Source organism: Paramormyrops kingsleyae, chromosome 5 (assembly GCF_048594095.1).
Source record: "Paramormyrops kingsleyae isolate MSU_618 chromosome 5, PKINGS_0.4, whole genome shotgun sequence".
Taxonomy (NCBI): Eukaryota; Metazoa; Chordata; class Actinopteri; order Osteoglossiformes; family Mormyridae; genus Paramormyrops; species Paramormyrops kingsleyae.
This window is the reverse complement of record NC_132801.1, coordinates 24,864,657-24,881,251: the sequence shown is the minus strand read 5'-3', so window position 1 is coordinate 24,881,251 and position 16,595 is coordinate 24,864,657. Positions and strand designations below refer to the sequence as shown.

At 37.5% G+C, this 16,595-nt stretch overlaps 1 protein-coding gene across 1 annotated transcript; it reads left to right on the top strand.

Moving 5' to 3' along the window:
* Positions 1-219: 219 nt before the first annotated feature.
* Positions 220-15,163, top strand: calcoco2 (calcium binding and coiled-coil domain 2). Its single transcript, XM_023835810.2, has 14 exons — positions 220-491; positions 905-1,093; positions 6,165-6,267; positions 6,453-6,613; positions 6,701-6,817; positions 7,099-7,275; positions 7,768-7,895; positions 8,218-8,308; positions 8,398-8,547; positions 10,485-10,646; positions 10,780-10,875; positions 11,558-11,732; positions 12,071-12,093; positions 14,358-15,163. Exons 2-14 carry the CDS (start codon positions 914-916, stop codon positions 14,514-14,516), a joined length of 1,722 nt encoding a protein of 573 aa, XP_023691578.2. The 5' UTR covers positions 220-491; positions 905-913; the 3' UTR covers positions 14,517-15,163.
* The last annotated feature ends 1,432 nt before the right edge of the window (positions 15,164-16,595 follow it).

Below are 16,595 nucleotides of genomic sequence, written 5' to 3'. Positions count from 1 at the left end.
ATATCCCTTTGATAAGTAGGTATCCAACTGCAGTTCCCCCACCTCCCATAACCCAGACCAGCGTAAGTCATTAGAAGATGAGTAAATTCTACGGGTGTTACATGTCAACATAGCGTTCCAAATGCTTATCTAACACTGTACTTTAGACCTTTGAGACAGATCTACAGCTAAAACTGTTCTCTGAAATTAAATATCCAAAGTCACATGACTAAAATTGCCGTGCCACTAATATTGTTTGCTTGTTTGTTTATTTAAATTTGTGTTCCAATTAGAAATTTTAAAAATGCTTCTCGACGTTCTCGAGCCTAAAAACCTTTCGATTTGTCTGTCCGTGAGATCATGTATTGCTAGGGGAATATTATGTAGATGCGCAAGTATTTCCGCATGCTTCTTTGTCTTAGAGCGAAGTACCAGACGTCAAAGCGTACTCGGTAGTTTGGTCTGCTTTTGGATTTTCACATAGAATTATCAACAAAACCGGAGGTCTTCAGGTAATTATTCTTAGTGGCTATAATAAATTTATGTAAACTATTTGTTCAGTGGTTTCGAGGTTACGTTTGAAATAAAATATCTTTTAAAACTTAGTACACCTCCTTTAGGCCAAAAGGCTTTAACGATTAATGATTTAATGTATACAGTTAAATGATTTTAAGCACATTGACAAGAAACATTAACTTTTAGATTACATTTTTAAAATAGTAAAAGTAGAGTATAGATGTATAAAGTGGCAGTAAATCGACGTGGCAGTAAATCGAAAGTGAAACGTTAACTTGCCTATCTGTTTATTTGTATTTGTTTTGAACATACATTGACAACACATGGTTTATGCTAGGTTGTTACATAGATTTTGTGATAGACACATATACATTACATTGAAATACAATACGTCTTTATTTTCAAACAGTCGCAGAAAATGACTGAATGCAATGAGGCTCCTCCGACTTCTCTTGTCATGGATCGATCGACAGCATATTCACAGATCATCTTCAACGAAGTCCCGAAGTCCTATCCTCCAAATGTCCCATTAAAATGCATCTACACGGTGACTGCTGCTATCCAACCTGATCGCCGAGACTGGGTCGGCATTTTCAAGGTGAGAAAGTAGGAGTTACCGTGCGACTCTGACCCGGATAAGCGTTTATAATAAATTTAGATGTAAAAATAAATTTAGATGTAAAGTGGATGGTATCAGCAGCAAGAGGTTTGCACCCTAACTAATTCATGGTGTGGTATTAAATAGCGGAAACGATGAAGGCCCAAAAGTGAAACTGTTGATCACAGGATGTCCTTCGAGGATGTCACGTTAACGCCTTTTTAAAATAAAAAATATTGTGAATTTTATGCTTCAGACGCGTAATGTTACCCTTTGTGTTTTCATTTTCGCTTGTTAATATAAAAAGAGTCGATTTTGCCTTGTGATGTAATATAATAATAATAATGCATTTTATTTGTGGGCACCTTTCTAAAACCCAAGGTAATTACCTTACATAGTCCATAAAAGACAAACAATAAAAACAAATAATTAAAAAGAGTTATTTACATAATCAGACAACAATAGGTCTAAAGTGAGTAAGCCAACTTAAACAGATGGGTTTTGAGATTTAACTTAAACAAGTGAAGAGAATCGATATTTCTGATATCCGGCGGAACTGAGTTCCAAAGATGGGGAGCAGAGCGACTAAAAGCTCGGTGTCCCATGGTGATGAGGAGGGCAGAGGGAACAATAAGATGGGTAGAAGATGAAGATCTGAGAGATCGGGATGTGGTGGCAATGTGAAGCAGGCCAGACAGATAGGGAGGGGCGAGCTTGTAAATGCATTTGAAAGTGAGAACTAGAATTTTGAATACTATTCTAGTTTCTATGGGCAACCAGTGAAGCTGTTGAAGGACTGGGGTGATATGTTCCCTGGAGGGGGTACGAGTTACTACCCGAGCTGCAGCGTTCTGAAGGAGTTGGAGTTTACGGAGGGACTTGTTAGGGAGACCAAAGAGAAGAGAGTTACAATAATCAATCCTAGGCTATGAACAAGGATGGCAGCGGCATGGGGAGTGAGGAAGGGATGGAGTCGGTTTGTGTTGCGCAGATGGAAGAATGCGTACTGGGTGATATGATTAATGTATGACTGAAATGAAAGGATACTATCTAGGATGACGCCCAGACTCTTAACCTGGGTGGAGGGGTGTATAGCGGAATTATCAATATTGATGGAGAAACTGTGGGATTTAGATAGAGTGGAAGTTGTACCAATGAGTAGAACTTCAGTTTTATTGCTATTGAGTTTGAGGAAGTTAGAGGAGAACCATGATTTAATCTCCATTAGACAGTCTGAGAGGGAAGATGGTGGAAAGGAGCAGCTAGGTTTAGAGGAGATATAGAGTTGGGTGTCATCAACTTAACAATGAAAATTTATATTAAATTTCCTAAATATGTGGCCAAGTGGTAGTATGTAAATAATGAATAAAAGGGGCCCCAATACTGAACCCTGGGGAACACCGGCTGAAATGGTGAATGAACGTGAGGAGTGTGATTTGAGTTGGATAAACTGATTGCGGCCAGAGAGATATGAGGTGAACCAAGCAAGTGGAGTATGACTGATGCCAATGGATGATAATCTATTCAGAAGAGTATTGTGAGAAATAGTGTCAAAGGCTGCGCTCAGATCTAGGAGGATGAGAATGGTGAGAAGGCCAGAATCTGCCACCATCAGGAGGTCATTGGTGACTTTTAGTAATGCTGTTTCTGTACTATGGAGGGGGCGAAAACTGGACTGGAATTGTTCATAGAGGTTATGGTTACTGAGGTGTGAGTGAAGCTGGGAGACAACAACTTTCTCAAGAATTTTTGAAATAAAAGGGAGGTTTGATATAGGATGAAGGTTATCGAAGTTATTGGGATCTGCACCTGGTTTTTTAAGAATTGGAGTAATGGAAGCAGTTTTGAGTGATGGAGGGACAATTCCAGTGTTAAGGGAAGAGTGGATAACGGTGGTAATGAGGGGGGCCTGGGAGGGGAGACAGGTTTTAACTAGAGTAGTGGGTAGAGGGTCGAGCTGCCAGGTGGACAATTTAGATTTTTGAATAATTGCAGACATGTCATTTATGGAAGGGAGAGAGAATTAGCTTGCAAATGACTGACAGGGAAACTGAAAAGGGAGCAGGGAGTCTGCTTCAGGAGCTACAGCTCCATTAGAATTAAGTTGCTGGTGGATATCAGAAATTTTCAATGTAAAAAAAGACATGAGGGAATTACAAAAATCAGTCAAATTCATATGGGAGGGAAAAAAAGTCCGGAGGCCTAATAATATTATTAAACAGAGAAAAGAGAAACTTAGGTTTACATTCACTAGAGCAGATTAAACCAGAGTAGTATGTGGATTTGGCCGAGGCAATGCAGTTCTTATAAAGCAAAAAATGATTATTGTACAGTTCTTTGTGTATGATGAGTCCAGTTTTCTTGAAGAATTGGCGTCCTTTAGCTTTAAGATGGCGCAAGGTGGGAGTGAACCATGGTGCTGAGCAGGTGAATGAGACAGATCAAAGTTTGACTGGAGCAAATGTATTAAGTAGGTTATGGAGATTAGAATTGTAGTATGAGACCAGTTCATCAGGAGTAGATATGCTATGGGTACAAGGGAGGTCATTTACAGCAGATGAGAAGATGTCAGGATTAATATTACTAATTTTCCTAAATGCAATATTACGTGGAATGGAAATCTTGGAAAGTGTTAGATTTATATTAAAGGTAATAAGCAGATGATCGGAGAGCGGGAACAGATTGGCTTTGCAATCAGAGGGGGTGACACCAGAACAGCAAACCAGGTCTAGGATATGGCCTTTGCGGTGAGTAGGGAAGTTAATATGTTGCTGAAGTCCAAAGCTATCCAGACAAGATGTAAAATCTCTGGAGAGGAGGTTATTGTCATTGTCCATATGAATGTTGAAGTCACCAAGGATTATAATATTGGGAGAGAGTACCGAAAAATGAATAATAAGAGCAGTAATGTCATTTTAAAAAATCCTTATTTGGCTTAGGTGGTCGATAAACAGTGCATATAATAGTTGGAGTGGATCGCGCGAGCTGTGAGCTGTAATACAAATGATTGTTTTCCTAATAAATTATTTCTGTGTACCAGCAAAAAAAGGTTTAGGCCCTTAGCCATTCAATTTCTGCAGAATGAAAATCAGAAATATTTATACATACTGTATGTATAATCAATCCTGAATTATAAATTAATGCCTAATAGACTTTGTCAAACGAGCAAGCAGCTGATGTAAGCCTACTTATTAACATAAATCAACTGGCTCTTGTAATACTTGTAATATTGATGTTTTTATTATTTTTTATTAATTTGTATTGCTGTATTTTTAATGTTCACAATAGTTCTTGTGTTTGCCTTCTCTGTTGCCATCATCTGACTGTTGACTGTTTACTAGACTCTTGGGAGATTTGCATACATGTCTCTGAGTCATGCTGCAGTTTCATTTTGCTGCATTGTCAAAAAGAAGAATACCAGTTTTTTTACTTTTGCTTGTCAATGAGGCTGACTCATGGGAGTTTTTACTTACACAAAATGTTCTGAGGCCAGAACAAAAAATGATTAGAGGAGGCTGAACCAACCAATCAGATGTCTTGGTCCCACCTCCTCAACTTGCTGGCACCCATCTCCTCTACAATCTGATTGGTTACCTCACTGAACCAATGATTTTTCATTCTACCCTGAGAACCTTGTTGTGTAAGTAAAACTCTCACGATCCTGGGACTGTACCCTCAAGGGTCTGCCAACTGTATCTTAGCTGTAGGTAAATGTACATTTTAGTCTAATTTAATGGTACAGAAATGGACTCCGAGGAACACCCCAAAGTGAAAAATAGCATTAATGTACTATCAATGGTACAGAAATGTTACTCAGAGTCTGTTTCTGTACAAAGGTACATTTACCTACAGCTAAGGGTACAATCGGCAAACCCTTGAGGCTACAGCCCCAGTGGCAAGCAGAGGTACAAACTGATATTCTTTTTCCTGACAGTGTAGGCAGTATGGTTGCCTGCCAAGAGAAATAGAGAACATGCCAGAGAGTCTACATGGTCTTTATTTCTTACTGTCAGATGATAATTATTTTAACTTATATTGTTTTACATAAACATATAACTAGATTTTACATTGTTTTGCATTCACTAATAGATGGATAAAACTTTAATCTTAAAAGTATGGAAATGGTTCATATTTAGATTTCTATATGTATTTAAAAAACAAAACTGAATAAAACTGTGTAATAGGTTTGTTGATGCAAAGCTGGAGTAGGCAACCCTGATCCTGTAGTGCTGGTATCCAGCAGGTTTTCTATCCTACCTGGTCTCTGATGAATCACACATTATCTCACACAAATAGTATCTAGTCAGGTAGGATGGAAAGCCTGGTGGGTACAGACAGCGCAAGATCAGGGGTGCCTGCCCTTGCTGTAGAGTAAATAAATCAAGGACCATAACAACAATCAGATAGTAAAACAAAGGCCTTAAAAAGTTCATAAAGGGTTACATGGTTGACAAGCTATTAAACAGTCAAGTAACACAGAAATTGCTACCCAGTGTAAGAACTGGAGATAAAATCATTTTTGGGAAGATGGGCAAGTCAACATTAATTAGATACAGATAATCATCTAGATTTATGCATTAAGGTATTATATTGGAATAAATGTTACAATATTTGTTTTACTGAACAGAATATTAATTCCCACTGACATTATAAATATGTTGTGATGACAAAGAATTATTACGATGACCTTTTATGTAGTTTTAAATTTTTTTAATTTGGTTTAATTCAGCCTACCAGAAATGATTTTATAACTGTCAACAAACTCATAAAACTGGTCGGCCTACTGCATCTGTGAGTAAAGTGCAAATATATGGCAAGTTTGCTGAACGCTACAGTATATCTTCACAGCAAGTATGCACAAGTATGTGGACTCTTATTGTGTTGCTCACAATTGAACATAACTGGGATTTTTTTCTTACATGCCGTTCTTCGGGAGGTTTTTTTGTGTTAATCTTTTGGTGGTGTTATTGCTTTGGTTAGTGTTACTGTCTGAATAGTTTGTATCTCTTGTTGCAAATATATGTATGCACAGTGTTTCTATATCATTTATATTTCTCTTGATGTTGTCTAGGTTGGCTGGAATACCACACGGGATTATTATACCTTTGTGTGGGCAAATTCTTCATCTGACCCTCAAAAGGAGAATCAAGAGAAACCACATGTGCTTTTTGATGGTAGGACCTCTACGTTACATTTAGTATTTTTATACTAGATAACATAAAGTAGCTACTCTTTCTTACTGTAAGTTAGTCTAGTCAAGGTTTTATTAGAGTGTGTGGGTGGGTGTGTGTGATAGAGCGATATATACACACATTCAGATAGCCCTCAGGAATCTAATGAACTTCATGTGCTATTGCAGCATATTATCTGCCCAAGGAAGATGGAGAGTTTTATCAGTTCTGCTATGTTGATGGCGCTGGCCAAGTGAGGGGTGCGAGCACCCCCTTCTGCTTTAAAAACCCAGAGGACTTGAACTTGCAATACAGTTTAGAAAATGACCTCCTTGTCATCTCAACACAGGTACATTCTATGACAGTACTGAGTTAACAAGAACATGTTTGGCATGCAGACCTTGCACAACAAGAGACCATCTATCTGTGATTGCAGGGTCAAGTTGAAAATGAAAAGGATGATTTTTATGAGGATGTGGAAGCACAGAAGCTGGCCATTGAAGAGTTGAAAGCCAACCTGGATGAGAAGCTGCTGGAGATCAGTCTTCTCAGGGTATCTCAACACATCTGTCCCTCTTTGTCTATCCTATAGACATCATGCTTTAAATAAGTATTTCCCAACCCAGTCCTTGGGGATCCCCAGACAGTTCATGTTTTTGCTCCCTCCCAAGTTCCTACCAGACAGTCTGTATTTTTGCTCAGGGAACTGGAAGGGAGCAAAAACATGGACTGTCTGGGGATCCCCGAGGACTGGGTTGGGAAACACTGCTTTAAATCACAGAAAATGATCAGATGAATGGTAATGCAAGATTTGTGGTGCCTTTTCTCCTTCAGAAATCCAATGCAGAGCTTAGTGAGGAAGTAAGTAGGCTTCAGCAACAGCAGACTGATAGAGAGAAGGAGCAGAAAGTTGAACAAACTCTGGAACAGCTGGAAGTAAAGAAGGAAACTGAGACACTGGTCACCAAGGAGGATCATCTGAGAATGGAAGATATGCAGAAAGAAAACAAGGTGACTATTGTAACCTCCAGTGCATGTCTAAACTGTGCCCAGTCATTCTTCATGTTTGGTGTTTTAGGTGCAAGCAACCAAAGTTGATTTGTAGAGCACCTTTCTCAGACATAGTCACAAAGTACTTTACAATTTTAAAACTAAATTACAACACAACAACAAAACAATAAAATAACTCAACAAAACAACAAGGCAAAATGATCATGGTAAAACAGTATGGTACAATAATACAACAAGATAATATGATACATTGATACAATTAAACGATACGATAAAATGATACGTTGTTCAGAATTTAAATACTTCATATGTTACTTTTTTAGTTTACCTGCTAATAAATAGATCAATGGAAAGCTACAATGATTTCTGAAGAGGCATAACACATATTATTCTACAAAATATTTTACTTCAGTCAGTCGTCTTTTGCTTATGGCCATCAAGGTTAAAGGATATGGTATTTTTGTTGCATAATATTGTGTTCTTTCTACCTAGGAGCTTCAACAGACTTTGTCTACCATGAAAGAGAAACATGAAAAAGCAAAAACTAAGATCAACCAACTTAATAATGAACGAGAAGAGCTGAAAAAAAAGGTCAAGGCTCAGGAAACTGAAATTGCCCAGTAAGTTCATAAAGGATAACCCACATTGTATAACACCATATCTTTGATCATACATTGCCATTACATAATTGTCCTTTATCCAGTATATAAATCAACAAATAGTCAGACAGAACATTTCTGCCATAACAGATTTTTTTTAAAAAGCAGGATTGAAATTCATAGTTGCCACTGGCTTGTTTGATTATTTAGGTTATATTACCAATGTATGAGATTAGGGTAACTTGCTTGTTGTGATGTTTCCTCAGATCTTGCTTTATCGGCAAGACTGTTGTTGAGTGGAACATTTGTTGACCAAGGTATTGCCATTCCTGTAACTCTCTAGGCTAAATTCCAAGGTTAGAGAGCTTGAAAGGGAGAGACAGCTGTGCAACGAGAAGCAAGTCAGGCTGCAGGACCAAATTCAGCTGCTGCAGGTTTGAGGATTGTTGTCCTGTGATGTGTGTACCTTTCATCTACGATGTTCTGCTTTTCTGTTGAATTAGCCATTTCCTTGTACTTTCAGGTGGATCTGCAAAGCAGTCAAAAGGACATTGTGAAGTTGTCCGGAGAGCTTCGGGAGCTGCGTGCCCAAGGGAAGAAGATCACAGAGCTGCAGTCTGAGAACCAATTGTTACACAGTAGCCTGTTGGAGAGGGAACAGGAGAAAACTAGGGTAGGTCACACTCCACACTAGAAGTTACTTCCAGTAAAAAAAGACTGATATTTGACTCTTACAAGCAGGATTGCACAGTAAACCAGCACTGAAAAAAAATTGCGGTGCTACAATTTTGAAAACAATACAATACCAGCATTTTGAAAAAAGTCTGTACTTTTATTATGCCTATCTGCCTATCTGCAGCAGTAGTATGCATATTCATACATAGCCTACAGCAGCGGTCACCAGTGCAGGTTTTTCGGTTTGTTCGCATCTGGACCAAAACACAGTTGAAATCGGACCACAAGATTGATCCCCCCCCCCCCCCCCCCCGGTCATGATCGGGACCACAGGCATGCACAGCACAGGGGCAGGAGGGCAATCGCCCCCACCCTTCTTGTTGAATGTAAACACATTCCTTTTTCAGAAAATATAATAATTCGCAAAATATATTCATATATTATTGCTTTACTGTGCTGCTCTTATTTTTTAACTTTGTGTTGCGACTTCTGCCATCTTTGTAAAAGAAAGGGCAGGGCAACGCACGGTAAACCAATGATATGTTCAGTGGGTTCAGTGTTGCTAGAGGGGGGCTGTACTCCGCCCAGTCTGACTGAATTTGATTTGATTGTCCAGGTAATATGTGCAACAGAATTTAACCAGTTGGATAAATGGTAAAAAACATAAACAGAGACCAGTCTTGAATAAACAGACGTAAGTTGCATCATTGATATGAATTATATATATTGTATTTTTGGGGAAAACTTAATATTTACATCAAATATCATATTTTCAGCAAATGCACTGCATACTACTGTCAGCTATTTTATGACATGTATTTTGAGAAACATAATAAGTTAAATAACTCAAAAATTATTGTTTTACGAAGGTCTTAAACTTGCAAAAAATATTATAAAGGAAGTGGGAAAACGGCAAAAGCAGAACAACAACGAAGTTACCAACAGTTTATATATTAAACTTCTGCAGGTTTATGAACCTAACGCAGGTACTGTTTTTTAGGTTGATAGCAAGAATGGATTTCATTAATTGTGGCTAAAAACAAAGAAGAATTATGTACCACATTCAGACAGAATTTTTCTTCTGTTTAGGGCTGGATGATATGGCTAAATATTTTATCACGATAATTTTTTCCATTTCAATAGATATTAATGATTATCACTATGTAATTCATGAATTGTTATTTCCAATAATTATTCATTATGTCTGATTTGATGCTCAATTTCTCAATTTTAAGAAATAAATCATACAATAATATATATATATATATGTCGTAGGTTGTAAATACTAGTAATATTCTGACAGTATTATTAATATTGATGTTACGGATGAGAAAAAATATTTATTTGATTTATGTATGCAACCAGTGTTATATTTATCAGAAATCAAAAGAAATGGAAACCAAAGAAATTCATCTCAGGGCACATACACAAACACACTATTACACACATTATAAACTAGACAAAATGCCAATTAGCCTTGCTTTTTACTGTAGGAGGAAGTCCACATAAACGTGGGGAGATCGCCACACATGCAGGTCTAGGGGTGGGACTGGATATATTCAAATTATTTTCATTTAAATAGCATTCAAATAAGGTTATTAGAATCTTTTTTATGAAGTTTGCTGTCAATGTATGTTTTTCCCTGTTGTCCAATTCATTAGATAGTTTACAGAATTTGTCCTGTGGTTTATTTATTTATTTTTTTAATGCTTTTGTAGTATTATTTGTAGTCATCCCTTCCATTTTCCAAATATTTGTAACTTTTAAATCTTGCCTATTGCTGTTTTCTGCCAGTCCTCCTTGATAGGTGATTTCCATTGCTTAGTCATATTTGTTCCTTATCTGATCACTGCTGGTCATGGGCTGCCTCCATTTCCTCCTATTATTTTAGCAATGACTATGAATGATTACAGACACACTGTTTTTGCCGGGCAGCTTCAGGAGACAAGCACACAGCAGCTGCAAGAGATTCAAAGATTTGAGGAAGCATGCAGTCGGGCACAAAGGTTCCAGCAGGAGCTGGAGGAAGTCAAGAAGCAGATGGGGAGACAAGCTGTATCTCTGACAGAAAAGGACCAATTTATCAAAAAACTGGAGGTATCAACCTTACAATTAGACATTTTCAGACAACCAGTTGTTTTTATACTTGGTGTAATGGATACAAAGCTTCAGGAAAATAAGTAGATCAAATGGGAAGAGGCTGAAGTTACAGTATTCTATTCCCCATCAGAGTCAGCTGATGGAGACACGCAGAGGGGTAGAGGAGCAAGTTTGCATGGTGGAGATTGCCCAATCAGAGAAAGAGGAACTTTCCCATGAAAACCAGGTAAGAAATTCTGGTTTTCATTATCTAGATATGCAAACCTGGCATTTAGCCATTAATTCCAGCTGTCCTACAGCAGAGTGACATGCACTAATATGTGTGTTTTCCCGTGTTGGTTATCTCAGTACCGGGTCTCCCTCCACGATGCATGGCACTCCGGGGGGGGGGGGGGGGGGGTATTCTGCTATCAGGTGCTGAAGTCAAAGAAGTACTATGCAAGAAGTACAATTAACTCCACTAGCAGCAAAAGGGGGTTATGCCCTCAGTGTACATGGACTCTTTAATTTGCATTGTGAACCTAATTGAAATCCACAGAAACCCTTTGAGTCTGAAAATGAAAGCCTGGTGATATCCTATTACGTCTATATTTGTGCATTTTCAGGAACATGAGAAACCTTCAAAAAATATTAAATGTTACACTGGAATATAGTGCTCAAATTTTGTACAGAGCAATTGAAATTCCCTTAACTTATGTTAAAATTATGGTATTTGTAACCCACAATAGATGGTGAATTGGTATACTAAGATGTACTTTCGTCAGTTGTTTTGTATTGTCAGTTGTTGTACTACACATTAATTTACACGTTAATTGATTAACTGCCTCAGAGGCAAAATCGACATTTTAGGCAATAAAATTGTATAATGTGAGGCTTATTTTTTCTGCCGTACATGTGTATTCCCTCAGAAACTAAGAGGAGACGTCCAGACACTGCAGAGGCAGCTTTCTGATATTGAAACTAGACAATCCCCTGGTGCCATCTCCCTTCAGAACTCCAATCCATACTCCCCGTCCCGATTATGCCCCAGTCCTGTGGGATCTATGGCCAGCTCTCTCGTGTATGGGAATCCCTTTCAGTCAGGTACAATGAAGCTTTTCCTCTCTCAGATATGGTGCGATATGGTACCATGTTGCTCTAAGTCAAACCTTCCACAATACATTGTTTTGATAAACAAACAAGAATTTGTCAGAGTTACTGCCTGTACTTTGCCATCAGGTATTACTCAAATGTGCATATGCTTTCAGTCATGCTTATAATACACAGTTCCAATCTCCGTTTCCTATCATGTTATCTTTAACAGCCTTCTTTAGATATCTCCCATATCAGTCCACAATATTACTTGTCTGTCTTTATTTGTTAGTCTTGTTTATAGGTATGTTTGCTTTGCAAAACTAACACATATTATATTATTGTTCCAGATGGTATAACTACAGATGAAGAGGTAAGAATAGTCTATTTATTTTATTTAGAAAATGAATCGAAATACAACTGAATTAGCATAAATGTGTAATTATGAAAGGTGAGATTATCGTACTGTATTCTAAGTGCATTTATGAATACTTTGCTAGAGAAACGTTACACCAAACTTTATGAATGGTAAAGTTCATATATACGTACAGCGGAGAATCAAATTCAGGTCTTATCTCTCTGCAATTTTAGAGTCTGGGAAAAAAATGCTAATCAAGTGAACAGATATCAACAGATACCAGTTTATAGATGAAAGGAGAATTAAGTAAAGTAACACACATCACCTTGTGGTTATAATCACTGTTAGATGTACAGCAATTGATGTTAAAAACTCATCTAATCAATCACTCGTGTTATAAAAGTCTAACAGCAGCTGTATACTTAACACAAATTCCAGGCAAAATGAAATCAAACACATTGATGAGGACAATCTGTTGCAAACTTAAACTAACATCACCGCCATGGTCGTTCTATGTCACGCCACAACCAAAGAGGGCACAGAATGTTTTCGACACGGCAGACCCACATACAGTATATAGTGCAAATAAATGTGTTGTGGCGAGTGTGTGAGTCATTTTAATAAGGGAGATGACAGCTCTATTAAAATGGAAGTTGCTCTCTATACTAATGCCCTCTGTTGGTTTAATACTAGCAGCAGCACAGACATGGAAGCCAACAACTCACAGTTTCCGTCTATTTCATCTGACGTATAGGGCCACCTTAAACATTACAGCAGCATGTCATGTGATTTTCCATGAGCCATGAATAGAATCTTGGTGTGTTCCATTTGAATAGAGAAATAGTAACATACACATTATTATTGTGCGATGATTATATTTGTTAATAGAAGATGACATATTATAGAGCATATCTGTCTAAAATGTCCCCGAGGGTGGGATTAGCCCTATGAATTGTTTATTCCCAGAGTTTCATTAGATTGGAAAGGCATAGAAAAGGAAGGTGAGAGTATGGCAGACATTTATTCAAACCATGTCTCCAGCATCTACTTTTCTGCAAATGTTTTCATTTTTGGCAGTTTTTGTCTACCTTATTTTATAATCTTAGTTAGTTAATAGCTTGAAGCCAGTAGTTCCATGCTATCATTCTAAAACCATATTATGGTATTTATAATATTTTATTGTGGTTTAACATAACAGCTGAATATAATGGTTGAACATATTATAATATCATAAAACACTGACTAATGTGGCCATTTTTGGAATTTTTGTAAATATGGTGATCCCCCGCCTTTCACGGAAATTACGTTCCAGACCCATCACCAATAGGTGACCCATCCGCGATATAGAAATAGCATATAAATAAACATTTTTTTATAGTTTAAGCGTTGAATCGTAGAGCTTAAAACAAAACGAAAAGTTGACAAAAAGTTTGCTTACAGCAATTGGAACACAAGCAATAAAGCGATATGCAGAGAACTGTGATGCATCGTGGAAAAATCCACAATATAGTGGGGGCACAATAGCTGAACTGCGATATAGCAGGAGATCACTGAGATTTCTTTTGTGTGCCAAAAGAAAAAAAATATTTTGTTTAATAGCTTGTTTATACATTCAGATTATGATAGAAGTCTAATCTGTCCTGGAGGTAAATTATTTCACAGAGAAATTCTTAGCATTCTTTTTCTCAAAACACGTGTCACACTAAAAATTCTCGTGAGCAAAAACATATTTACAATTTACCCTTTACAAGCACATCTGAATCCATCATGTTTTCTAAACACCCAAAAAAATAGCTTATTTGAGGACGATTTGCTAGACTGGATTGCATTTTGTTTCATTAAGTGAATCTCATGCCAGTTGTTTCCTGGCACAGAATGTAAAATTGTCTCTTCAGAGCTCCAATCTCATTAGTTAAAATCTGACTAGTTCAGTGTGTGCAGAGTTTGTACATTAACTGTTTCCGCATTTATTTGTATTCCAGTTTCCTCCCGTTGGTCTAAGACATGCGGTTCAAGAGAATTATAATACACCATACTGTGTATGAATGTTCCTTGTGACTGTGTCACATTCGACATGTAACCTGCATACTTTTTTGTGCTATAACATTGTCATAAAAAAACGCTTTTTGGCCCCAATTCTTTTGTACATTTGATTGTGATCCCTACATCTGTTTTCAGCTACAGTATATACATGATAATTTCTTCTACTACTACTATGATGATGATAATGATGATCAGTATTCTTCTAAAGATGATTCTGTATGCTGTGTGCTTTTCAGAGGGTGTGTCGCTACTGCAAGGAAAAATTCCCTGGTATTAACCTGATAGAGCTGGAACTACACGAGCAGAGTCACAGGATGTGTCCATTTTGCAACCTCATCTGTGATTCCATGGAGCAAGCTGAGTTTGAAAATCACGTCTATACCCATGAAGAATAGGAGTAAAGCTGAGATGATGCTGACTACTGAAATCAAGTTAGAACCAAGTTAAAAAATAAACTAAGCAAAATAATACTTATCAGTTTGATTTAGAACTTTCTTGTTGACTTTGCTTAAATAACCTGAAAGATATATATTTATGCTTGCAGTTTGGTGATAGGACATAAACTTTGCATGTTTAAATGAAGACTGATTTTTGAGAAAAATATAAATATTGAAATATTTTTTAAATGATTTATGTTTCAAAATCTTCTACAGGAAGGGAAAGGAAAGATGAATGTAAAGAAACATGCTATTTTGACATTGATTTTCTCATGATTGTACAGGTAATATGTTAGATAATATACAGTAATAATATACAGTTAAAATATGTATAAATATGTATAATCAATGTGGTATTAGTGGGAACTGGAACTTACACATATATGCATGCATTTTGAAAATGTTTTAAGTTTTTTTTTAATGTTTTAAAGTATTCTGTGTAGTACTGTATTTGGTGCACTGGTGTGAGGAAACAATTAAATATTATGAAATCATCAGGGCTATGAAATTTCTCCCATTATTATTTCTTTGATCACATGCAGTATTCTGTCACCCAAATGGGAGAAAAGTCTGAGCACAGATTTTAATAAAGGCCTACAATATTCCTCCTTGGCTGTTAACAACATTGGAGTTTCTGTTATGTCTTTGTGCAGAATTCCAGAAGTCAGAGGTAAAATATTCAGTTAGCATCTCACAGGGAAAATTATGTTACTCTGTTGATTTTGGTTTTAAAATATTGCCAGATGCAGGCATCCATAGGATAAAAATATTGTTGTTTGCAATATTTGCTTTATTTTATCGAAAACTTGTACCTTAAAATCTTAAGATTTTTCATGTTATAAAGTGGACTTTCAGTGGTTGTCAAGCTTCTAGTTTTAGAACAATTTGCCAAATAGGTTTAAGATGTTTGATGGGTCACGCGGTCAGAATTAGTTTTGATCCATCTATTGAGTAAATGTGATTATTATCATGTGGTATATGTCTAACTGCCAAAGTGTGATATAAAAAATCCTTTAACATCCCTACTTATGTCACTGCCCACCATGTCTCATCAGTCCAAAGGACATTCTCCCAGAATGTACCAACAAATTTGTCCACGTGTATAGAAATAGTGCAATAAATAATGTAATGGAGCAGCAGAATAAATATAGTAGAAGCAGAATACGAATACATAAGAAAGTAAAGTATAGTAGCGGGTGCCAGTGAGGGAGGGTGTGGGTATTTTTAGGCTCAGGTAGAGGTAAGGGGGAGCAGCAGGGTGTCTTCACAGCCTTGGGGAGGAAGCTGTTGTCAATTCAGGCAGAACTGCCTCAGATGCTCCTGTATCTGCTGCTGGACAGGAAGAGGGTAAAGAGTCCATGAAAAGGGTGGAAGGGGTCCTGCACAATGCTGGATGCTTTGCAGGGACATCATTTGAGGAAAGTGCAGGAGAGAGAACTCCCAAAATATTTTCCAGTGTATGCATTATCCACTGCAGAGACTTGTGGTCTGAGACTTTTCAATTCCCAAACCAGATAGTAATACAGCTAATATTTTCTGTCCTGTTTTTTACAGGCATGGTGACTAACAGCACCAGGGTTGCAGGGATTCAAATCCTGCATTACATTTAAATCCATTTATTTAGCAGACAGTAAATAAAGAAATCTGTTCACCTGTTCCAGGGTAACCAAAGCCAGCCACCCAGAGAGAGCCCCCTCTGAGGGATGAGATCAGCAACTCCCCCTCTGAGGGATGAGATCAGCAACTCCCCCTCTGAGGGATGAGATCAGCAACTTTTCGATTTTCCATAGAGAATATTCATAGATCATTCAAGCATGTTTACACCTGCAAAGCAGCCAGTGCAGCAGGCATTCCTGGCTGCATTCTCTGAGTATACGCCTCCAACTAGCTGCTGCCTTTTCTTGTCTACAGTCCCTCCCTGTTTTAAAATGTCCACTGCTGTGCCTGTAACAAAAACAGAACAAAGTAACCTGCTTAAATGACTGGCTACCATTGCCTGATTGCCCTTACTTCTATCATCAATAAGTGCTTTAAGAG